This window comes from Anabrus simplex, chromosome 9, assembly GCF_040414725.1.
Source record: "Anabrus simplex isolate iqAnaSimp1 chromosome 9, ASM4041472v1, whole genome shotgun sequence".
Classification (NCBI taxonomy): domain Eukaryota; kingdom Metazoa; phylum Arthropoda; class Insecta; order Orthoptera; family Tettigoniidae; genus Anabrus; species Anabrus simplex.
In genome coordinates, this window is record NC_090273.1 from 105,710,903 (window position 1) to 105,737,829 (window position 26,927).

The following is a 26,927-nucleotide window of genomic DNA, read 5'->3' on the forward strand; positions in this document are numbered from 1 at the left end:
GAGTCTCTTTGAATACAAAATATACTTTTGTTAAACTTGATTAGCTGCAATGATATTAACATGACTTTAAAGTTAAAACATTATTTTCTACCTAGATAATGGTTTTCCTGGGCGAATTTCAAAAGTATATATTGCAGGAGAATTTCCCTTTCCTTTCCCACATTTTAGTTCTTTCTTTTGATATACAACAACATTCCAGTTTTAACCAGGTTTTGTCTGAGACTAAAGTATTGACTAGGGTGCTGCCAGATCATTCCTTTAGGTGGGGATGGACATCAGGATAAAACCCTTACTCACAGGAAACCTTCATAATAAAATTATATTTTAATGCCATTTTGGTACCTTCCAAACTCAACTGCACAAAGATTGGCCATCACAGAAGACAACTTTCTTCTAAAATTCTCTTGTTTGAAATAGGATGAACATACTTTGCATGTCATCTATCATCTCCACAATCACCAGCTATCCACATCTTATGAATATCCCTGCATTTCGAGAATGTATGAAGTTAAATATTTCTTTGCCAGCCAATTTTTGTACGGTTGAGTGTACATTGTTTTTAATACAAGGGTTTAACAACATTACTGTTAATCCTGTTACAAACAATATTACAAGGAAATCTTTCACTTTTAAAGATATTGCTCAACTCAAAAATGAACATTTTCAAGAAAACAAATATAGAAGTTTAAAACACCATATCAAATCAAGGATAATATTTTATCAGACTATTTCCACGTGATAAAATTTAGCATATATTACAGCACATTTTCACAGAGTTTCAATGAAATAAATCACAACTAATAAGAGTCAATATTCTTGACTGACGATGTTCAGTACCGGTATAGTGGCATTCGTGATTTTTCCACAAGAAAGAATTTACACTTATGACAGTTTTCTAGATCAAAAGTGATTTTTTTTTGCATATGGTGCATTTCATAATAAAACGACATTCTTCCGGGAATGTGATATAGACCTAATTGATTAATTAATATTTGTTATATCACTATAACGGTACAACCAATCTTCATGATTTCAAAAGAAATAGAACAAGTTCAAGAAACAGACATCAGCAATGTACCAGGTAAGAATGTGAACAGTAATATCCTTACATTTTATTTTATCACTCAGTCGTTTTAATTAATTAATTAATTAACTAATTTATTTATCATGGGAAGGTAAAATGCCATGGATTTCTATTTCGCAGATTTGTTTCTGAATCTTCGTTGCAGGCTATATGTCCTGAATCTGTTTGGTATCTATCCTTCCTTTCTCTAGATCTTCTTGGAAGCTTCCAGGCTAATTGGAATTAACGTAAATAGGATAATTTTTCTGATATTACCCTTTCCTATAATGGTACTAGGACTGAATGATTCCATTATGTACATATATATTGTATGAACAATGCATGGGCAAGCATGATGCTACCTCACTGAGTTTATGGATTCTTCATTTCTCTATGTTTCACTGTCATCAGTTCTGGACATTAGACCTGTTGTCTTTTAGAAACATTTCTTGTAGGTTAAACTTTTGTATCTTCCCTGAAACTGTCTTTGGAAACTCTGATACGAACCAGATGTACTTAGGAATCTTGAAGTGAGCAATCTATAACAGAATAAGAAGAAACAAGCAAGCACTTATTATTTTTCTTTATATAGCATGTGGTAACATTATAAACATAAGAACAATAAAAATAATAAAAAAGCAAAGGAAATATAAACATAAGAAGAGTCAATATTCTTGACTGACGATGATTAGTATACTGTAGTGGTATAATGGCATTTGTGATTTTTCACAAGAAAGAAAGGATTTACACTTATGACAGTTTTCTAGATCAAAAGAGTGATTATTTTTGCATATGGTGCATGTCATAACCAAACAATGATATTCTTCTGGGGGTATGATATAGACTTATTATGGTCAACTAAAGGTAATAAAAACAGACGGAGAACAGGATGTGGAAGATGCTCGGCAACCCTACTACGAATCATAACTTGGTAGTGCTTGAATTCTCAAATAAGACTGTCAGGTTTCTTAAAATGCCAGTACTGTTTATTAAATATAATCAACTTAACTTTTGAAATAGATTAGAAAGGAGATAGCCCTAAGACATCAATGGGCACAGTTGATGATGGAAAGATCTACTGTTAAAACACACAAATTCATGACATACAAAATTCTTAAATGAACTATTTCACTGTGGGAGTGCACACAGGCACTTGGTTTGTGGTCCTACCCTCAGAACCAGGTGGATGTTCCATGCACCAAATAAATGCTGTCAGGTTTAAAAGTGATATCAAAGGAATTTAACATTTTAGAAACAAAGGTTAAACTGTGGCAAATTAGAAAACACAACTTAGCTAATGGACATGAAGGGGATTCTAAAAATATGATCAACCAATTGTAAACGTATTTTGGAACTGAAGATTCCTTTAGTTGAGTAGGGTAGCCTTATTCTCATGGAAACAGAAAAACAAAGAAAATTACAATGATGTGAGTTACATTACAAGTAATATGTTAAGGTTGCCTGCTCCACAACAAACAGCATATCATAGCACTGAACAGCACTTTTTTGATTAAATTAAATCATTGAAGATGTAAAATTGCCTCTCACAATTCCTGCTAGAGTAACAAGATAATTAAACCCTTTCCCGCCCTTAGCACCCGAAAGCGCCCGACTGTTCAATTTGTCTTCCGGTTAGTGATGGGAAGCAATTTGCAAACCTGTTACCAAATCACTGCTAGTGTGAAATCTAAGTTCAACCTGCTAGCGGGTTGGCCAGACTAACAGGTCTTAACTGTGATTGTGATGTTTTGCAGGTGGCAGCACTGCGCTGCGAGAAAACGTTAAACTAATGTGATCAATCAGTGTGAAATGCACAGCCAAGGCCAATAGTAGCAGCCAGTAGCAATTACCAGACTAGCAGTTAAGAAAGCAGTAGCAGATAATCTAATCAGTACCGGCATCGCTGAGCTGTGATAAATCAATAAACTAACGTGATCAACCAGCGTGAAATGCATAGCCAAGGCCAACAGTAGCAGCCAGTGGCATTTAGCAGACTAGCAGTTAAGAAAGCAGTAGCAGCTAATCACAGCATCATGCTCACAAGTCTAAGTGTGACCCACACCACAGTCACGATGTTTTTGAAACATTGAGTTTGTCAGGGTTTGTACATTTTCCAAATCAAGAAAGAAGGATTCTTAAGAAGGGGCTCCTCAATGAGGGTGAATGCCCATGATCTCAATGAAGCCAGGAAGCAGAATTGAGCTTGTCAAGGACTGAGAATTAATAGTTCTGAAATAACTAAAATTGATAAGGGAGGTGCTTTATAAGACAGCAGTATATTGAAGTGTGGGAAATGTCCTTTCATATTTTCTTGGTATTCATGCATCATGCTGCTGGAAAATGTATGCTGGATGATGCCACTCACCACAATATTGTCTAATGCATATTAATGCCATCCAAGTTGAAGGAGGGAATCATCCACAAACATGACATGTTGATGATGCCTGTCTGCAAGCCACTATGTAAGTTTACGAACCCATTGTAGCCTAAGATGTCAGTGGTCGAGGGTCAAGGGAATTTATCCCAAAGGAGTATGTGAAATTGTTCCTTTCTGAATCGTAAGTCATCAGACAATTGAAACAGACAGTGTCACTCCTGTTACAGTGCTCCACTATGAGTATTATGTTAATACTTGTGATGAAGCTGTACTATCTGTCACCACCATGTGGATGAGACATTTGTTGTCCTACTGTGTCGTCATAGTTCCTGATCCACGACTGGATTTTCAGCGTGTTCAATAGGTCCACTGCTTCTACTCTTGCATCACTGTTATGGCAGTATGTCTCATATGAATAGCAATGTTGCAGTATGAAAATCCACCTTCACACAGGCCAATCATTTGTCCCAGTTTGAATACTGCTGTTTGTTTATACTATGCCCTTTGAGCATGATGAAACATCATTCATTTTGAAGAAAGGTTTACAGCCTATTGACTCTGATGCATTAATTGCTTGGCTCCTCAATAGCCCTATGTTTAATAAAACTGCTGATGTAAATACGGTAACTGTTTATAATAAATATGGTTCTTTTTTTAGTAAAGCATGTGAATTAGTAAAACCTGCTTTCATATCAATAATTTTAATGTTTTCTCAAAGAATATGGATTTAGAGGTGTAGAATCACATATTAACATCACCAAGCACATAAAAAATGGAACTAAGTCTGCGTTCTTAACCTTTTAACTCTGTGGACTGCTGTAGCAGTCGTGTATTGTTTGGCTTTTCTGTGCTTCACTATAACAAGTGGTTGGAATAGTTCAACCTCCATATCTAGCAGGTTTATTGCAAGTCTATAGTTACTCATAGAGTCACCAAATGTTAGGGGCAATCACTTAGAAGGTAAGAGTTCGAGTGACCTTCATGCTCTTCATTTGCTGTTTAATAACTGCTGTTCCCTGTCAATATATTAGCACTTTTAAAGGAAGCTTCAATGCATTGTGGTACTGTATTTCACAGTGCATGAGAAATTGTATACCACAGATGAAACTCTTACTCTCATAGCAGGAAATTATTTTGCAGAAAATGAAGCTGGGAAAGATTTAACCCCATAAATGCTCTGTCCAAGCCCACAGATCTAAAACAAGGGTAAAAAATCTTTGCATGGATGAAAATGATGAATACTTACATGCACAAATATTAACTGAAAAATGTACATTTAAAAAAACAGTCTACCTGCAGTGTCTTAACAACGTGAACAAATGTGAGCAAGATAGTGGAGAGCAGATAGTACAGTGGACATGGCCAGCTGCTGTAGCCACCCATCTGCTCTCACTTCACTGGATTGAAGAGGTTAAAACTGTTATTTTGCAGAATTTTCTACAATGTTTCATTTAAAACTAACCATTGTATTTAAAGAGAAAGATAGTTTATGTAACAAAAAATTAGAGAAACAGGGACAGTATCTCCGTAGCAAGACATTTCCTGAAAAGTGAGGAAAAGTAACTTAGTTCCTTTCCCCACCAGCTGACTTTGTTCAGAACCAGTAAATTACCTTTTAACTTCATGAATTTGTATTTTCTTACCTTTCCTTTACAGAATCTTTTAATGTCATCAGAGGTGACAGTACTTCCTGGACTTAAGCGAATGAAGGCACACATTTCTTCTCCCATACGTTCATCTGGTACACCAATCACCTGGAATTATTTGTATACATTTTAGTTTTCTTTCATCTACAGGGTGATAATGAAGTATTCACTGCATATTATTATTGTATTTATTGGATATAAGTAATGGAAAGGAAAAACAAGTATCAAATTCAGTCATACAGCATATAGAGATGTTCTTTCAAAACGGTCATTTAAGCTGGGATATTCAGTAGAAACAGGTTCATCAAAGGCTGAGAAGAAATCTAGAAAAACTGGAACATGAGAGGAAAGCCCATCTATAATAAAGTCAGTTTATGAATTTGTGAAGATTTGGAGTTTGTCCTTTGGCCTTTTCATTTTTGTCCTTGTCTCTCCTTTCCATTGCTTCCTCTACACACACTAGTGTGTCATTGCTGTTTTCCTTGCTAGCCATCAGAACAAGTACAATGTTTTAATAGGATGATGAATGCTCCCTTGGTGTATGGGTAGCATTCCTGCCTCTTACCTGAAGGTCCCAGGTTTGATTCCCAGCCAGGTCTGGGATTCTTACCTGGATCTGAGGGCTGGTTCAAGATCCACAGTTGAGGACCTATCTAATGGTGAGATAGTGGCCATGGTCTAGAAAGCCAAGAATAACGGCTGAGACGATTCGTCATTGGGCTGAGCAGCAGTCGTTTGATAGGCTAAGGCTCTTTCGGGCTGTTGCGCCAATGTGTGCGTGTGTATGTGTTGAACGCTCCTTAGCACTTGAGCATTAGTCTAATCTTGATTTATGAATTTCATTTTCTGTATTGACATTTACCAATCTTCATAAAAGGAAAGAAAAATTCCACCTAATCAATACATTTATTTTCTTGTAAAGTATTACAATCTAGGACCGGTTTCGACCCTTCATAGGTCATCCTCAGCTATATCAGAATCACATTTGCATTTCTATCTTATACCTCTGAAAGACCTTCATGATATATTGTTTCATAATTTTCAGTGAAAACTTATCTTAAAAACTTACAAATTTCTAAGCGTTGTGTTGAAATTAAAAATTAAAATTACAAAACTTTGTCTATTATATACATGCCCTTGGGCTGACAGAATGCATCCTTGGGTTGATTAAGCATCTATCTTAGGTATTGTTGCTTATTCTGTTGAATCGAATCCCTTTTATACTTATGTACAATCGTGAATAGACTATCAGTAAAATTTGATAAATAAAGCTTGCGTGATAATTATAATATCATGTTACATCTTTATACCTTATTGCTGGAGTGATATTATTTTGCCTAAAATAAAATAAAATAAAATAATATCACTCCAGCAATAAGGTATAAAGATGTAACATGATATTATAATTATCACGCAAGCTTTATTTATCAAATTTTACTGATAGTCTATTCACGATTGTACATAAGTATAAAAGGGATTCGATTCAACAGAATAAGCAACAATACCTAAGATAGATGCTTAATCAACCCAAGGATGCATTCTGTCAGCCCAAGGGCATGTATATAATAGACAAAGTTTTGTAATTTTAATTTTTAATTTCAACACAACGCTTAGAAATTTGTAAGTTTTTAAGATAAGTTTTCACTGAAAATTATGAAACAATATATCATGAAGGTCTTTCAGAGGTATAAGATAGAAATGCAAATGTGATTCTGATATAGCTGAGGATGACCTATGAAGGGTCGAAACCGGTCCTAGATTGTAATACTTTACAAGAAAATAAATGTATTGATTAGGTGGAATTTTTCTTTCCTTTTATGAAGCATTAGTTTAAGATAGGAAGTTAGGAAGAGGGTTAGGAAAACACACAAGAACAATAGGCAAAGAAAATACCGGTACTCGATAAACTGAAAATGTGGACCAAATTTGTGCTTAAAAAAGTGAAGGCAAGACAGGTTTTTTTTCTGGGAACTCCAATTTTCTATGCCACATTCATTCCAACATAGCTTCATAATCTTTCATTTCTCATTCCTTTCATCTCAGAGGTGTGCAACAGTCCCTGCCAGCAGCCAGTACACTCTTGTACAGTACCTCACCACTAACTGCATCCAGTATTTAGCTGCAAAAGAGATAGTAATGTTACACGTACCTAAAATGGGGAAGAACATGTTGATGTTCTTTACAATGCACCATGGTGATGCCATTGATCCTGACTCAGCTGAGTCAAGAAAGCCTGAGGGATTTACATTTTATAACCTCACATAACATGGTGTCGATGTTGTGAATTGCTCAACATCAGCGTATTCCGTTTCAAGAATACATAATCACTGGCCTATATCTTCTTCAGCCTTATGAATATTGGAGCACCAAATGCACAAACTGTTTGCAAGGCAAATACAAATACTTGTTGCCACAGAGGAATGCCAAAACACAGTTACGGTAAGACCAGAATTGATCAGAGCATGTCAATTCCAAATCCTTCTCTTGATCTCAGGGAGAAAATAAATAATGTCACCGGAGTAGACAAGCTACCCACAAATGTACCTACAGAAAAACTAAATTCGTTTACTGTCCCCCCCACCCAAAAATAGGTTCACCCAAATCACTGAAACAGTTGCTCCAGGCCTACGTAAAGAGCACACAGAAGAAGCTGTTTATGTTTGCTGTGAGTGTAACCTTCATGAAAAGCATAAGGAATTAATTGACTAAAAGCGGGACTTGCCTAAAGACTTACACTTTCTCCATATAGACCTATGTTTTTAATCTGTTTGTTTTGTTTTCTGTGTCATTGCCTCTAAACATTACAGTAACTTTACAGATTTATTCTGAATGTGCAAATGTTCAAATTATGGACATCATGGGAAAGCGACAGGAAACTACCTCACTCCTCATTTCCCTAGTATGCCTCTTCAGTGATACCTAGGCTATCTATGACAGCTGTTGGTGGAGCTGTGAAGGATCAAACCAGCCTTCGGACTTAATACCCAACACACAACACATAGGAAAGACCACAGATAATTTTATGTAAATACAGTAGAAGTGAATTTTAAGCTTATTAATTAATTATCTTCATAAATCAGAAGTCCACCTTGGTCAATACACAAATGTTGATTAAAAACAGAAAAACTTGTATGGTCTGCCAATGACTGTAGGTTACCAAACACACCACCAGTACCACAGGGAGTTAGGAACCAGTGGATCACCATTTTTCCCACATCAGTATGTATGTTGTTGGTCCACTTCTGCCATGTGAAGGATATAGTCTCCAAAAACCATAAAAGTAGTTAGTGGGACGTAAAGCAAATAACATTATATGGATACAGCTTCTTGCTTACTATAATCAACCACTTTACTAGCTGACTAGAAGCAATCCCATTAAACGACATAGCTGCTGAGACAATAGCATATGCTCTCCTACATTCTTAGATATATGTGTATGTTCAGTCTTCAGCCCTAAGGCTGGTTGGATCCTCAACAGCTCTGCCATCAGCTGTCATAGATGGCCTAGGCATCACTGAAGAGGCGTACTAGGGAAATGAGAAGTGAGGTAGTTTCCCGTTGCTTTCCTCACCGAGCCAGAAGTTGCTATTACATATCAGTCTGCCAAGCCCACTGAAAATGCATGCATCAACCGACCCTATGGGCAACGTTTTCACACCATTCATTGCAGGGACTGGCTGCATAAGGAATGGCATTACTAGCTTCGCTCATACCTCAGTCACTTTCATATTGTCAAAGCTAAGGATAAGACAGAGTCAGATCAATGAAAATAACAAAATTGCTCTAGCCCATACCAGAAGACACAGTCCACTGTAAACACTAGGTTCTGCCAGCAAAGGTATCATTCTTAGATAGCTTGGTATGAAGTGCCATCCATTATAACCACAGATAGAGGTAGACAGTTCAATTGGGTATCTCAGCTTTCAATAATTCAATTTGGTCTCATATCCCTCCTAATACCTCACTTAGATTCATCACCAGCTGAGCTAATTTACTGAGAACCTTTCAGCTTTCCACCAGATATTTTGAGAAAACTCAAGAAACATGTCCAATCCTTAAATCCTGTTCCATCCACCCATTTGTGCACTCTGTTTTTTTCCTTTTTTTTTTTTTTTTTTTTTTTTTTGCTAGTGGCTTTACGTCACACTGACACAGGTAGGTCTTATGGCGGCGATGGGATAGGAAAGGCCTAGGAGTTGGAAGGAAGCGGCCGTGGCCTCAATTAAGGTGCAGCCCCAGCATTTGCTTGGTGTGATAATGGAAAAACCACGGAAATCCATCTTCAGAGCTGCCGATAGTGGGATTTGAACCCACTATCTCCCGGATGCAAGCTCACAGCTGCGCCCTCCTAACCGCACAGCCAACTCGCCTGGTATTTGTGCACTCTGAACTCGTGCATTCTTCCTGCATGTTCATTGGCATGATGCAGTTTAATCCTGTCTATGATGGGCCATTCAAAGTTATTTCAAGTTCTGCAAAGCATTTTATGGTCAGAACAATTCATAGTCAGCAGACTGTATCAGTTGATAGGCTGAAATACGCTTTCCTGCTGCATGAAGATCATGAATATTCTCCTGCTACCGAACAGAGCTCCCATCAAGTTACTCTGAAGAGCGCTATGCCACCACCTATGTCACTACAGAGAAGCAAACTCATTCTGGATGAACTGTTCACTTTCCATCAAAGCATCTCTCCATTGTTACTGGCGAAGGAATATGTCATGGCATCATTTCTTGATGTTATGGCTGAGATGGAGTACAAAGAGACAATGATTACCCCATTAAGGATTCACTATGTTTGACATAGAAACTTTATTGTCATTGCATCTTTTCTAATGTAACATTAGATAAAATATAAATCTAGTTAAAATCAAAAGCAACTATAAATTATCTCTCACAGTGTACAAGATTACCTTCTCCACAATACCTTAAAGTAATATTCATCTAGGATTTCATCTTTTAGTCACTAAAACCTGCTTGTATTTATTAGTGGTGGTGGTGGTGGCAGTGATTATTGTTTTAAGAGGAAGTACAACTATGCAACCATCCTCTATATAACATTAATCAGAGAGAAAAAGATGGAAGGGATCTGACACTTTGAAAAATGAAGATATCGGCCAAAGGAAGACAAGGGATACGAAGGGTGTGAAAATGAAATACTCCCTAGGCCTCAAGTGCTCTAATACCATAAGTTATGAATTTCATTATGGTCCGTATTGACAATTGATCACTATCAAAGGGTAGGAAGGGAAAGACATGTTAAGTCCACCAATCAGTTCAAATCTACCTACTCACCCCCCACCCGCCCCTCCTCACACATCCCTCCTCCAATCCCTGCCATCATAAGCTATACTCCTGCTCCCTCTCAATAATCAATCAGGTGTTGGTTTCCATACCAAGTGCACACAAATTATGAACAACATAGGGGTGAGTCTCATATAGCTATACATACTTATCTTGATATTCTTGCTTTCCTCATATTATCAGTTATTTACTTCAAATTATTTTCTTTTCAGACATTCACCTACAAATAAATTAAACAATAGATCACTACATTGATAATAAGGAAAACCTATTCAAAGTACGAATGTTCCTCTTAAAGCTACATAAGACTTGACCCATATTACTATTGAAAAAACATGAATATCAATCAAGTTGCTCGTCTACACAGAAAAGGATACCAACTCCCAGATCAACTCTAAAACAATAGCTGCTGTAGAAACGACAAAATAGTTCGCCATCAACCACAACATTTTTGATGTGTTATTTAGTTTAAAGTGTAGATATGTTATTCAGACTTCATCAATGGTTTAAATTAAGATTATAAATTGTGTCATATCAGTGTTTATATCATTATTGGTTATATGTGTGCTTATGTCTTCCAATTGGAGCATGGCTGAAGATGACCCAATATATATGGGGTTGAAACTAGTCCCAATTTTATAAGACAATATACAAAATAATAGTATTGAATACGTGGACCCTTCCTACCCTTTGATAGTGCTCTAATACCATCGGGGTCGAAAATGAACAAGAGTTGACCAAGGGAGGTCAGATAGGATAAATGAAAGTGAGAAGCCTGGCACAGTAAGTAGAAGCAATGCCAGAACTCAGCTAAGGGCCCTGTGGTGGCCAACCCACGCTCCCAAGTTGAGAGCCCCTGGGTGTACTTATTAGCCAAGGCTACTTGTCAAAGTTTAGTAGGAAAAATCTATAAAATCATACCTTAAAGTATATTTTTTATCTGATATTTATAATACTCTAATTAACCTGGAGAATACATCTTTCTATTAAATCCTGAATTACTGTTCCACTACACTGAACGATTTTTATGGTCACCTGAACTGCATCGCATATGTAGTGCCAATTTCATCTTACATGGCCGGGTTGAGTGGTTCAGACGGTTGAGGCGCTGGCCTTCTGACTCCAACTTGGCAGGTTCGATCCTGGCTCAGTCCAATGGTATTTGAAGGTGCTCAAATACATCAGCCTCATGTTGGTAGATTTACTGGCACATAAAAGATCTCCTGCAGGACTAAATTCTGGCACCTTGGTGTCTCCAGAAACTGTAAAAGTAGTTAGTGGGATGTAAAAACCAAAAACATTCATTATCATCTTACATGTGCTTCTAGTACATCTGGATGAGTCTGCAAGTTCTCTTCAATCTCCTTTGGAAAAATATTTTCTCCTCCTCGAATGATCATTTCTTTAATTCGGCCCACAATCTGACCATAGCCATCCTCTCTAAGGATGAACTGATCCCTGGAAAATATAGAGGGAGATAAGTTATACTTTTAGTAGAGTGAAATTTCAGTACAATGATACTGAATGGACAGAGAGAAAATATTATTGTAGAGGGAAAAAATGAAATGGTGTATGGCTTTTGGTGTCAGGAGTGTCCGACGACATGTTCGGCTCGCCAGGTGCAGGCCCATAGGTGACCTGCACGTCATGATGAGGATGAAGATGACCCAATATGTATGGGGTTGAAACTAGTCCCAATTTTATAAGACTGCCAATTTTATTTACTGCCACACATACACCCAGCCTCCATGCCAGCGAAATTAACCAATGATGGTTAAATTTTCCGACCCTGCTGGGAATCGAACCCGCGACCCCAGTGACCAAAGGCCTCCAGTCATGGAGCTGGACATTGTAGAGGGAGATATTGTTATAAAGAGGGATTTAGAATAACAAGTTCTCATGTCAATTGGTGAACAGAATAACATCTGAAAATTGAATTACATTACCTACCTGCCATATCATATCACTTAATTCTAACTAATATGAGATGAGGCAATGACATAAAGGGAAATATCAAAGGACAAGGACAATCTCCACATCTTCAAATAGATAGGCTTTTTCCTCATCCATCCCATTCCTTCCACATACACCTGTTATCGACCCCCGACGAGCTCGTTTCTGCTTCCCAGCAGCATCAGGAGGATGGACATAAACACTCATTGAGAAGTTATCTTCAGTCTTGCAGCGGGCAGTGTAGGATAAGAAGAAAGCCAGATAAATACCAGAAAAGGGGAGAAACATAAATAAACTAAATACAGGTGGTAAAAGTTTAGGAACACAGGGCAAACACTAAATGAGAATGGATCCCAGTGAAACAGTGTAAGTACTGGAAAGGGTCAAATAATGTAACTGACAAATCAAGTTTTATATATAAAGGTATGCTGAACTGAGTGGCTCAGACGACTGAGGTGCTGGCCTTCTGACCCCAACTTAGCAGGTTCGATTCTGGATCAGTCCAGTGGTATTTGAAGGTATTCACATACATCAGCGTCGTGTCGGTAGATTTACTGCCACATAAAAGAACTCCTGCTGGACTAAATTCTGGCACCTCGGCATCACTGAAAACCATAAAAGTAATTAGTGTGACATAAAGACAATAACATTATTAGAAAGATAGGAAAATAAATATGTGTTCCTAATCTTTTACCATCCGTATTTATCATTGTCTTATATTTCTTCTAGTTTTATATCTGGCTTTCTTGTCATCCTACACTTCCCACATGAAGATGGACAATCTGTCAAGATGACCTCTCAGTGAGTATTGATACCCACCCTCTTGATGAAGCTGGCATGCAGAAACAAACCCGTCGGGGACTGAGAAGAGATGTGGAAGGACAGGGATTGATGAGGAGAGAGCCTATCTATTTGAAGATGTTAGATTATATAGTTTTTATGTCACTGCTTGTGACTGACTTTGAATGGTGAAGAGTATCAAATTCTTAGATAACTTCTTGGTTGATGAACCTGCAATTCATACTCTAATATCAAAATCTGACATCACCAGAATATTTTACCCTGTTTTAAGCCATCGACCTGGAGCATAGATCTCTTTAGTTTTCTCGTCATCACCCCAGTAGCCCAGCATGGTGAGGTAGCCACGAACCCATAGCTCTCCAGGTTGTCCCATTGGTACCATTTTTCCACTAGCATCAACTACTTTTACCTGTAATTTCAAGAAAGTTTTAAATCTATTTAATTCCTTTATCACACCAGGATAACTCAATTAAAATGTCAGATTGCTTAAAAGATAACTAGTTAGAGATGGAGGATATAATTTTTAAGAAAGGGATTCATCTTTCCTATGCACACTGGTGAAAATACACCCAAATGATATTGGAAGAAGTTTATGAAATATAAGAGATATGGACAAAGTCACCACATTTGTTGACATTGGGTATATATTTCAATATGAAGTGCAGCCATCATGAGCAAACTATGTGATATTGAATCATTGTAATCCTTGGACCAATAAGTGTTTTGGTGCCTTGTTCCCTTTCTTTGGCTGATACCTTCAGTCTTCAAATTGTTAACTTCTTCCTTTTTCTCTCCTGATCATAGCTAAGAAGGTTTCGTACAATCACTGGATAAAGGAAGTAATCAATGAAAATGAAATAAAAATGAATTACAGTATATCTTTCTTTTTATATTCTGTGTCCAATCACACTTTACATTTCCAGAAATGAGTAGCTAAGATGGCTATGACATTTGCTTAAAGTATGTCTTCCATTATATTTGGTTGACAAAGCTGAGCACAATTCAGAAAATGAACCAGATCCTGAACACCGCTGCACTCACATTGAATGTTGGTGTAACCTCTGTGATAAGTAAGGTTACAAGTAATAGGAATAATAAAAATAATATTAATGTTTGCTACCATTGTGCATTCACATAGTTACACACTAACACGAGACATGATAATATGTACGAAATTAAAACTATAAGCACATTAAGCACAGAAAATAATAACAACAGGATAACCAACATGACGACTAAGAAAGGATAACAGGGAAGTGACTGAGAACTATATCCAGGAGGTGGAAGGTACGAGGACGGTTTGAAAAGTTCTCGGAATCACCGCTAGATGTCAGTGCTAGAGCAACGAGGTTCCCGCGCAATAATCACACATCCTTTGTGAGTGAACACGTGGTGCATCAGTGCTCTAGCTGCAGGAGTGTGGTAGTGATGACTCTTTGTTTTTGTTCCCGCGTAGTGATTTGTGACAATGGAAAAAACTGAGATTCGAGCAGTGATTAAATACTTTGTAAAGAAAGGTATGAAAGCATAGGAAATTCATGCCAACTTTCAGAACACACTGGGGGACTCTGCTCCTTCATTTTCAACTGTTGCCAAGTGGACCAGCGAGTTTAAATTTGGTCGGGAGAGCTTGGATGATGATCCATGTAGTGGACGGCTAAAAAGTGTTACGACCCCAGAATTTATCGCAAAAGTGCATAAAATGGTCATGGAGGATCGTCGACTGAAAGTGTGGGAGATTGCTGAAGCTGTAGGGATGTCTTCTGAATGGGTACATTATATTTTAACCGAAGAATTGGGTATGAAAAAATTATCTGCAAGATGAGTGCCGCGGCTCTTGACATTGGACAATAAACGCACCAGATTGGAAATGTCCGAACAAAGTCTGGCCCGTTTTCAGTGCAACCAACAAGATTTGTTGTGCCGGTTTGTGACTACAGATAAAACTTGGGTCCACTACTATACCCCAGAGACAAAACAGCAGTCAAAGCAGTGGAAACATGCTGATTCACCACCACCAAAGAAAGTAAAGGCAGTGCGTTCGGCCGGAAAGGTCATGGCCTCAGTTTTCTGGGATGCAAAAGGCAATCTGCTGATAGATTATCTTCCTACTGGCCAAACAATTACGGGGCAATACTATGCAAACCTCCTAGACCAACTACAGGAAAATATACACGAAACAAGGCCTGGTTTGGCAAGGAAAAAGGTCATCTTTCATCAAGACAACGCTCCGCCGCACACAAGTGTTATTGCCATGGCAAAAAATCATGAACTGGGGTACGAATTGTTGCCACATCCACCTTATTCACCTGATTTGGCACCATTAGACTTTCCCCAAGCTGAAAATTTTCCTCGGTGGACGGAGATTTTCTACAAGGGAAGAACTGACAGCCGAATTGGAGAGGTATTTTGCAGGCCTGGAGGAATCTCATTTTCGAGATGGGATCAAGGCATTGGAACATCGCTGGACCAAATGCATTAGTCTACAGGGAGACTATGTTGAAAAATAAAAGCAGTTCCACCAAGGTAAGATACTTAATTCTGGTACATTCCGAGAACTTTTCAAATTGAAATGTCTGCACACGGTAGCTTAGGCCATACGATTATTATTATTATTATTACTTTTCAAACCACCTACATATTGGCAATGCTGAAGAAGCGAAGTCAAATGTAATCCTAAACTTTACTTAACAAATTTAGATGAACATTAAAACATAAATAAACAATCAAAATACACCATTAAAATTTGAAAACAGAAATCCAGCAGTAATTACAATTTACCCCGAGGGTAGCATTTAGTTATATAATCTTATACCGGAACATCGCACACAACGTTCCGCTGTTCATGCCGACACTTTTGAAACACCTGAAACTGTCGGAAAGAAAGAAAAGGAAGGTAACGTTACACTATTATGAAGATGTACATGTAAGAAAGAGAACAACATATAAAATAAATATCCTAGTGCAGGGCACTTTTAGGAGGCATCCCCCTCAAAAACACTTCTGAGAAAGGGTGCCCGTCCTAAAGGTGAATACTCCAAGATGAAGCGGGATAAACAAGACAGCCCCAAGGTGAAATTTACGTATTATGATTACATCAAAAGCCGTTGAATATCTAATTTACAAAATCAACAAAAGACATGGGAACTGTCTCTTAACATTACTCTGATATGACTTGCCGGTAGGCTAAGTCATTTTACTGAAATGTTGGCAATTGAAGGAAAAAACGGGTAAGCTCCGGCAAAAGAAATTAAACGGGATACTACATTTGAAGATAACCTGAAAAATGAAAAACAACTAAGTGCTTACCTGTTGGAGGGGCCAAGAAGACCCATCACCTGCGAAAGGCAACTTCTCCCTTCAATGGTCACGATTCAAAGATGCCTCGGAAGAGCTAGGCTCTAGCGAAGCGCTTCTCTCCGGAAATTAGGAAATCGAAAAACAACCAATGAGCGTCCGTTCTTTTTCCTTCACCCACCAATCACAATTAATTTTATAATGACCAATAGGGGCCCAGGAACCCAATCTGATAAGGAACATCGAGTAGCATCCAGAAACATCAAAATTGATGCAATATTATGAAACTGGAAACATCCTACGCCAATCTGGCGCGTGTACTACAGTATGTGCCAGAATTATTACATTTTACTTCAATTTTACCCACGATTATCAAACAATCTTAAAACCATATTAAAACCAACTAATTCCAAACTTCACACACTGAAAATATAAACCAACCCAGCAAACAATAAATAAATACACGATATAAAATTCCCTGGTGCTTCAATTCTAAACAATCACTACAGTTGGCATTGGCTGGAAAGAAAGCCTCTCTTCTGCAAATTGGTCTTGCACGGAGGCACTCTCACCCTCAAAAGGTTTAATGTCTTCCATACTGCATAGCATAAGTCACTGGCAGAAGCCAGTTGTTCCGTTGCTTGTATAACTGGGCTCTCCAGTTTGCTTTGCACCTAGCGATATGATTTGCTTCTGAAAATTTTTCCAGGACCCGTGTTTTCCATTAAAAGTCTTCCTGGACCTGAGCTGTTGTGCTGCGGACTGGTTTTCATGTAATGGGTGAGAGGATCTGTTACCGGTACTAGCTTTGTTCTCTCTACATCTACAGCAATGTCTCTTTGGATACAAGGGAGCTATTTCGATGAGCAGGTACAGTTCAGCACTGGAGCTAGTTTCAAACATCCAGTCACAATCATTAACAACTGTAACCAGTTGATTTGTATGAACAGAGGCACTCCATACTGGTATACTGGTAAGGCATTCTCTGAGGCAGATAAGCACAATACCAGGGCAATGTCTTTATTGTCAGCTTTTTGATGATGTTATTTCAACTACACACTTTTCCTGTAGTGTGGACACAGTGCTGATTGAAGGTCTGACTGCGACCTAATATGACACCAAGGTTTTATGGCACTGGGGAGTGGGCAGTCTGTCACCTCGCTGAGTAATGCCCAGCACTCACCATGCTTCCCTTTTATTCAGATGAAAGGCACCGATTTGCATCTTGGCAGGGTTTGGTCACAAGTGGTTGGTGTCATAGTAGAGGAATTGTAAATGAATTATTTAAGTAATACTCTACCAGTATTTCATTAAATAATTAATATACAAGATTTTACAGCATAATGTGCATCATTAAATAAAAATGTATGTAAAATATGAAGACTAAATATTATATACCTCAGTGTGTTCCATAACCTTGCCAACAGTTGTCGAACATATGTCACGACTGTCATCAAGCATTGGAATAAATGAACCGGGACTTGTTTCCGTCATTCCATATAGACACTGAAAAGAAATACAATTACATTTTAGCCATAGTCTCTCATCAATCTTTGCCTTATTAGTGATTAGTGGTCACTTGCATATTATGATGCATTTAAATCAAGGCCAGTAGATTACTAAAATATCTCATCCAAAATATGTCCACATGTATATGGAACATAATCAGAAAGTAAACAGAATACTGACAACAGATTTACTGGTTAGTAAGATAATCAATGCCAAATTGTACAGTATATTATATTTTTGTCCTAGAAGCCGATGTTATTATTATTATTATTATTATTATTATTATTATTATTATTATTATTATTATTATTATTATTATTATTATTATTATTATTATTATTATTATTATTATTATTATTATTATTATTATTATTATTATTCATTGTACAGTATATTATATTTTTGTCCCAGAAGCTGATGTTCTCAAGTCTCCTCTTTGTTGCCAAATGTAATTAATTGTACTGCACCATTATGAGCCTTGGCTCAGGTGCCTCTTTTGAAATAAATAAATTAAAAAATTAAAAAAATATTTGGAGTGATCATATTGCTTATTAATATGTATGTATTTCCAATTTATTGGTTCACATTAGGTCAAAAAACAAAATAGAATTTTGCAATTTTTTTCAGATAAAAGAAGAGAAAGAATAATACTGAAATAGAAAGAAAGGATGGCACATTAGGAAACAAACCTTGAGAGATGCTGAATAGATGGCAAGATATCAGAGTGCCTTTCTGAAGGATATCAAAGACTAAGTATAATAGAGATTGAAAAGGATACAAATGTCTAGAGGATGAGAAATTTTTGCTAGTTAGTTGCTCTATGTCGCTCCGACACAGATAGGTCTTATGGCGACAATGGGACAGGATAGGGCTAGGAGTGGGAAGGAAGTGGCCGTGGCCTTAATTAAGGTACAGCCCCAGTATTTGCCTGGTGGGGTTCGAATCTACTATCTCCCGAATACTGGATACTGGCCACACTTAAGCGACTGCAGCTATCCAGCTCGGTAGGATGAGAACTGATACTGCATTATGAAAATGAAATTAGAAAAGGAACTGAAGGAAATGAATCACCACAATGCATACAATGTTGTTGATTTACCAATCAAGAAGAACACTAAACAGGATGAAGAATTCAGGACTATCAGTTCAATTTTTGCATGCAGCCATTATTGAGAGTGATGAATAGAAAGCTCTACAGGTGATTTTCTGAGGAACAGTTTGGATTTAGAAGAGGCAGAGAAACAAGGGATGGTATATATACTGGTATCTATACTAATATTATAAAGAGGAAAAATTTGTATATTTGTAACAGATAAACTCACAAACTACTGAACCAATTTTAAAAATTTCTTTACCTGTAGAAGGATACATTGCCAGTGAGTAACATCGGCTGTATTTTATTTTCAAAACAATTCTAGGTGGGGGGCACAAGGGGGGCGGGGTGAGATATAAATAGGCTAATATAGGCAAAATATCGAATTTGTCATGCAAGGACGAGACAAAGCTCAATTTAACCCCCTTGACGCAAAGAACAAAACTCAGTAAGCCCTATGGGCTCGAAAACCATGTTTTAAGGCCCTAAAACCAATCGTTATGGAGATATTGGCACCACACTACTCCTGCTCTAGGAATCGGATAAAGTAATGAACTGCCGTAACCATGGCAATGTCAGCTCCAGGATTCTACAGCAGCAAAATTATCTACAATATATCAAAAAACCTAATATGTTACAGACGTTAAAATTGGAACTTGGAATTTTTAAAATGAGTATCATATTCTTCTACCACTTTACCCACATCTGTGGGGTTGCAGGTGTGAACTGTCGCACATGTGGATATGAAACTGTTTTATGGCTGGATGCCTTTCCTGACGGCAACCGTATGTGTAGGAATGTAATAACTATTGTGTGTTCCTGTTGTGGTTGGTAATGTGGTGTGTTGAGTGAATATGAAGAGGATAATGTTGGGACAAACACAAACAACCTGTCCCTGAACCAGAAGAATTAATCACACACGATTAAAAAAAAAAAAAAAACCTAGCCCAGAATCAAAGCTGGAATCCTGTGAACCGAAGACCTCAATGCTCACCACTCAGCCAAGGAGTGGGGCAGTTTTTATAATGAGTATATCTACATTATATCTCATAAACGTAACATGTTACAGATGTGAAAATTGGTATTTGTAGTCTCCTTTAAAAAGAAAGAAACACGTAAGTACTTTTTTTCTTTTCGGAAAATGAACTTAAGCTGGAGATCGAAAATATGAGAAGAAGGAGTTAAACTTTCTTTATGAGGATACTTATTTCTCAAATATTAAGATGTTACAGATGTGAAATTTGGTATTTGGAATCTCCATTAGAAATAAAGACATTTTTTTTTTTCCAACATAAAAGAGGACTGTTTCTCACACATAGAGTTCCATGTCCCATGTTCCAGATTTAGGTCTGCCAGTAGCCTGGTCATCTTAGCCCCAAAAGGCAATGCCAAAAATGTGGTTTACAAAGAGATTCTGGGGTAAATGAAATGCAATTTTTTGGTAATTTTTTATACTTCAGGGATTTACAGATAATGTCTTATTGCCGTGCCAAGGAACAAGTAATTTTTATCAAATTATGAAATCCTCATGAGCGAAGCTGTGGGTAACAGCTAGTATATAATAAAGGTAGAGACAAATGTATAGTTTTTATGGACTTGAAAAAAAAAGAAAAGGTCTGGAACAAATTGATGGACTTTCTAGACAGGAAAGGAGGAGAATGGAAGGAGATAAAACTGATACAGAATCTGTCAGTAATAAGGGGCTCACGTGGCATTTGCGGGAACCATGCTTTGGCATGTTAAAACTAATTTTGGCCTCAAATCTTAGACTCTGGATCATACAGGATTTAGGTACAGTAATATAGCCAAATGTGCACTCATGCTTATTGTACTGGTACTGTTTGTCTTTGCAGCAACTTCTTTTTTGTAAATAAGAAGAAGTACAGTAATAATAAAACAACAGAAGGTGAGAGTAAGAACTCATAATGGAGGATGGGAGAAACTACGCCTGGAAAGAGAGGTTGTTTTTTTTTTTTGTTTTGCTTTACGTCGCACCGACACAGATAGGTCTTATGGTGACAATGGGACAGGAAATGCCTAGGAGCCCCAGCATTTGCCTGGTGTGAAAATGGGAAACCACAGAAAACCATCTTCAGGGCTGCCGACAGTGGGGTTCGAACCCACTATCCCCCGGATGCAAGCTCACAGCTGCACGACCCTAACCGCACGGCCAACTCGCCCGGTGGAAAGGTTTCAGGCAGGGTTGTTGCCTCTATCCTTTCTTATTTAACTTCTCTGGAATAAATAATTGGCAAGGGTTTAAATGATAAAAGAGGAGTATAATCAAAGGAAAGAGAACAGAGTACATCAGATTTGCTGACAACATGGCATTACTAGCAGTAAGGTAACGAACTCTGAATAGAATGCTAGAAGATCTGACAGAAATGTATGGAGAGTATGGATGAAGATTAATCTCTCAGGTACTCTCTGCACTCTAGTTGCTATTTAAAATTGGCTAACAGAGCGAGATTTTGTAGCAGTTCATAAAATGTTGCATATTTCAGAAACTATAGCAGTTAATAACACAAAATTTTCAGGCTGACTTATCAATGGTGTCTTGAATGTCTTTGGGTATGAATAATTAATAGCTGTTGAAACCGAATTCTGAAATTCACAGCTTTTGGTGGGATATAAGGTTCTTTCCAACACGCAGTTTGCTGTCAGTACATGGACGCATCCATATACCGCTCTATACACATGCGCTGACTTCGTATCAGTTCTGGAATTTATACACGATTGGGTTGTGTTGGAATGAATTCTCATTCATGAACTCCAAGGAATAGGAGTAACGGCAATTACTGTACAAACCTGGCGTAATGCCGATATTTTCCCATATTGCCCGTAATGTCTTTTATGATGCTCACTTCTTTCATATCGATTTGTAATATCTTGAGCAACTCCTCGGCTAATGCGTAAATACTCAAAAAACTCATTTTCATTATAATGAGGAACAATTTCTTCTGGAAAATACATCGTATTTCAATTATATTTTATTTCACCTGGTAGCTTTTGTGCCTTCATAAATTATAGGCCTAACGTAACACAATACATAAATAACTAAATAAAGATTTTTAATTACCATCACCTAAATAATTTTCATTTCTTTTTGCGAAAAATAGTATCTCCTTTTCTTCACTGGATGAAGAGTGTAAAAAAACGTCGTCACTATCCATCCTAACCTCAGTAACCAAACAGCTGATTAATTTATTAATGGGAGAAGAGCGCGCAATGTGCATAAAAACAGCTGATTAAGGAACTCCAAAGAAATCAGCATACAGCAGGAGGCAATGATACAGTGTTTCTGCGCATGTCACAGAAATGTACGGCTCAGTACATGCTTTAGACTGCGGACTAGTTCCGACCGCCAGGGATCGATGCGAAGAGTTAGTTGGAACGCCTGACTGCAGTACACGGACGAATATATGAACACAATTTTGACTGTGTTGGAAAGGATTTTTCGTATTGCGCATGTGCAAGGAGACCATGTACTGGTACAGGGACTGTGTTGGAAAGAACCTATAATGTTTCAGGCCAAACTGACCTTTTCACAAGGTCAAAAATTAATCAGGTCTGATGTTTTGTGATAGAAGGTAGATGGACTGAAATGCTGTGTTCATTATTTGGAGATGTTTTGAATGTTGAATAATGATAGAAGGCCTGTATAATTATCAGCTGTTCTATTGTCAATTAAACGAAGGAATTGCATAAGAGTTCAAACTGGTCCTGTTTCATAATTTGCACAAAGACAGGGATCTCCAGAAAAGCATCCCTACTGAAATGACGTTCCAGAGTGCGGTTCTGCACTATACCCAGCAACATATTGAGACCAAGCACGACATAAATTCCATTGGCTCTCTTGAGTACCCAGGTCCTAACACGTGACCTTGACCTTAGCTTCCACATGCTCACTCATAAGTATTGCTCAGCATATCCATTCGTCTTGCCTACTATTATATTTATAATCCCCTCCTCAAAGGAGAGTAAATACACATCTAAAAACATTATCGAAATCCTTCTGTGGCTCTAATTGTCCAGTGAAAGGAATTTTCACTCACCATATACAGTATGGAACTCGTGCCATGTCCAATGAATGTCACTACAAGCAGATGTTACACTGACATGTTCCACATCTTTTTCTTCAAGAGGAATAAATTCTTCTTGAATATAACCTACAACATTTTCTGTGCAAATGGGATTACTAGCAAAATAGCTTACACTACTTTGTTCTCTCCTAACAGAGCACTTTCAATTTCAGAACCCTAAAGACTAAGCAAAAGCCCACCAGAACTTCCATGACAATATTCACCTTCCTCTTTTGACTATAAGAAGATTTTAAATTCGTAGCACAGATGGCAGATCAAGGCACCTAGGATTTGATAATTTCTATCTTGTCTCAACACAGAGAACAAGGCAAATTATTCCTCAGTGCAATGACACATAAAGCAACAAACATTTTTTTTTTATTTTTTTTTTTTTACATCGCACCGACACAGATAGGTCTCATGGCAATGATGGGACAGGAAAGGGCTGGGAGTGGGAAGGATGTGGCCAAGGCCTCAATTAAGGTACGGCCCCAGTATTTGACTGGTGTGAAAATGGAAAACCATGGAAAACCATCTTCAGAGCTGCCGATAGTGGGGTTCAAACCCACTATCTTCTGAATACTGGCAAAAAGTTTATGAAATATTCATTGTAAAAATATTAGTTGTCAGAAAGATAATCAAAGCTTCTAGATAACATTGGTAAACACAATTTCCAAGAACACTTCATAGATACTGTACATATGCTGTTTTCATGTATTACTGTGCAGAACATACCGTACACATATATGGTGCACCGCCACAGCGGCTATTAAGCACGAGCACACACGCATATGTAGAACTGGCCTGAGAGGTTAATGAAAAAAAAATATAAAGTAACAGGGATAAGTACATCAAGACAAGCCAAGTGAAAGCTATCAAGTACCTTGGCAGTATAATAAGTAAATATTTAACTCACCATCAAGAGGTGAAAATTCATATTGCTGTTGCTACGAACCTGAATCTTCACCTATTGAAAGCTGGGCACAACTCTGCTGATTATAGTGTAAATTATGCAAGTACAGTACCTCAGTCAACAGAGGCAATGGAGAGTAGAAGGTCAGCCTAATAGGTTGGAACATCTAATGCAACTTGAAGAAATGGACAGGGTTTCTAGTTAAATCATTTTTAATTTCTCTATTATTATTTTCAAGGCATATCTGGCTCCTTGGCTGAAGGGTCAGTCGACTGGCTTTCAGTTCAGAGGGCCCCAGGTTCAAACCAAACCAGGTTGGGGATTTTAATAACTTTGTCTTGTTAATTCCTCTAGCTCGGAGGCTGTTTGTCTTAATACAAATCTTCATTTACATACAGCACATCACCCTACAAATCACCAAGAAACAGACAACAGTGAATAAACCCCTATGCTTGAGGCTGGTGTCAGGAAAGGCATCCAGTTGTAAAAGTGGGGTAATCCATAAAAAGTGCAGATAAAGACCAGGAAGAAGGAGGAGGAGATTTTAAAAAAAAGATACAACGTATAGAAATTTATTACTTACAATTACTCTTTTGGGTTTCAAGATGTTTTCCATTCGTTTAAATAGGTCTTCTGGACAAATGGCACCAGCAGTAAGCACTACTTCCAATGATGAAAGTGATGAATTTAATTCTTCAACTTTGGAAATAACATCCACATACATTGTTGGAGTTCCATACAAGACTGAACACCTGAAAAGAAGAAGAAAAGGAGATAGTGAAATCCCCATACATCTTGTTAAATATTTACAACATGGGATAATAAAAATTATAAATGATTACACAAACTTTACAATAATTATTTCCTTAACACTCAGTACATTTCCTCATTAGAGCACCTTAAACTATTCTGGAATAGTCATCCTCAGCAAATGATTCCAGCACAGAAATATTTGCCATTTGGTGTCTGTTATCAACACTGCCATTGCAAAATATAAAGAAATAGTACAAAAAACACATATACACATTAAACAGAACTAAGTGATATCACATTTATTATTTTGGTCTGACCAGTAGAAAATTTCAAAAACATGCCAAATTACACAAACTAAGTAGGCCTACAGTAAACCACTCAATCAAGTGCTAAAAGAAACAAAATTGTTCAAATATGAGAAGATGTTTAAAAACACACATTAGAAATAACTAAAGACTAGCCCACCTGGTAGCCATGATTGTTATTAAGGTATTGAAGTCTATATGGTCTGGCACCTTTGTTAGCCAGTTCGAGTCCCATTGGTTTAAAAAGAATTTCACCACCAGAATATTTCCCAGCAGGCTAAGAGAGGAGGTGGTATATATTTTCTAATCACTAGATTGCATGCCAAAAGCCTAGATTTAATTCCAAACCTCTCTGCAGTGTTCATATGGAGTGAGGGCATGCCCACAATGGTGTGTCACTGGTTTCTTCTTGTACACTATGTAAACATAAAAACACAAAAAGTCAATTATATGTTCATTTTCATGTTCGTCTTTGCCTATATATGACATGATTTAACACTTGTTAGTTCCTTTCCAATACTTATATTGACCTGTTGGCATGCCTTTCCCCTTCTGTATTTAACCCACGTTCTAGTTTTTACCACCTGTATTCATCTATCAACTCCGCCATGCCGGTTGCAAGCCCGGGACCTCATCTCGCAAGTGATGAGGAAGGAGGAACAGGAGGAGTATAAACCTCGTTAAAAAACCAGGGTCCATCTGGCTCCGGGTGGTAGCACCCTGTTATAGGGCCCCTACCTAGGGTTACAGGTGAAGAGGACCAACGGCTTGAAGGGTGGATGAGGATATGTCCCAACAGCTGGAAAGGCGGAGGAGTCTCTCTTCCTGGTAGTGGAAGCAGCGCTATCAGTATCAGCACAGTGCAGGACTGAGGTGTCTACTGGACTATCGCTGAAAATTTACTGGCATGGTCAAGAAGACTTGAATGGCAGTAAAACTGCGATGTGGAAGGCAACGGAAAACCACCACATTATTTTTCCTAGTATAGCAACCATGGATAGTACGAATTGTAACTTAGATACTACTGATCATGGTACTCGGACACCAAGATCCGGCAGGGGAGTAACTGAGGTATCCCAGGTCGTCAGCAAGCGAAAACCTCAGAAGTTTGGAGAAGGGATTAAAATAGGGACATGGAATACAAGAACAATGCTAAAAACAGGAAGACTAGAAGAACTCAAACGAATTATGGATGAAAACAAAATAGATATCATGGGATTATGTGAAACTAGATGGCCTGGCAAAGGTGATTTCCACAGTGACCCATTCAGAATTGTGTACAGTGGAAATGAAAATGGTGGACAATATGGAGTAGCTGTAATATTAGGAAAGAAGTGGGCAAACAACGTGCTAAATACATATCATGTTGATGATAGAATAATGATGGTGAAAATAGCTGCCAAACCAACAGATATGGTAATAATACAGGTATACTTCCCTACTACTGAACATGACGACGATGAAGTTGAGGAAATGTATCATAAAATAGAAGATATAAATAAACTAAACAAAGACAAAGATAATATAATCATAATGGGAGACTTCATTGCTGTGGTTGGCAGCAATATTACTAGAAAAGTTGCTGGCAGATTCGGTCTAGGACGAACAAATGATAGAGGAGAACGTATGATGGACTTCTGTGAAGAACAGGACATGATCATAATGAACACTGTATTTGACATGCCTAATAGAAGACGTTACACATGTAAGGATTTCGGAGATAATAACAGATACCAAATTGACTACATTCTAGTTAAGAGAAGGTATAGAAATCAGGTAACTTCATGCCATAGCTATCCTGGCTTAGACATCGACAGCGACCATGTCCCAGT

The 26,927-nt window shown here is 37.8% G+C and overlaps 1 protein-coding gene across 1 annotated transcript in view; it reads right to left on the bottom strand.

The window, feature by feature from the left end:
* Positions 1-301: 301 nt before the first annotated feature.
* Positions 302-26,927, bottom strand: part of LOC136880889 (medium-chain acyl-CoA ligase ACSF2, mitochondrial) — a 196,648-nt gene continuing 170,022 nt past the window's right edge. The window contains exons 19-24 of the mRNA XM_068229164.1: positions 24,621-24,789; positions 17,839-17,946; positions 13,404-13,552; positions 11,706-11,847; positions 5,084-5,194; positions 302-1,602 (exon numbers count right to left, since the gene is read on the bottom strand). Of these exons, the coding sequence (XP_068085265.1) occupies positions 1,471-1,602; positions 5,084-5,194; positions 11,706-11,847; positions 13,404-13,552; positions 17,839-17,946; positions 24,621-24,789 (811 nt within the window). The 3' untranslated portion in view covers positions 302-1,470. The remainder of the gene's footprint in view (positions 1,603-5,083; positions 5,195-11,705; positions 11,848-13,403; positions 13,553-17,838; positions 17,947-24,620; positions 24,790-26,927) is intronic.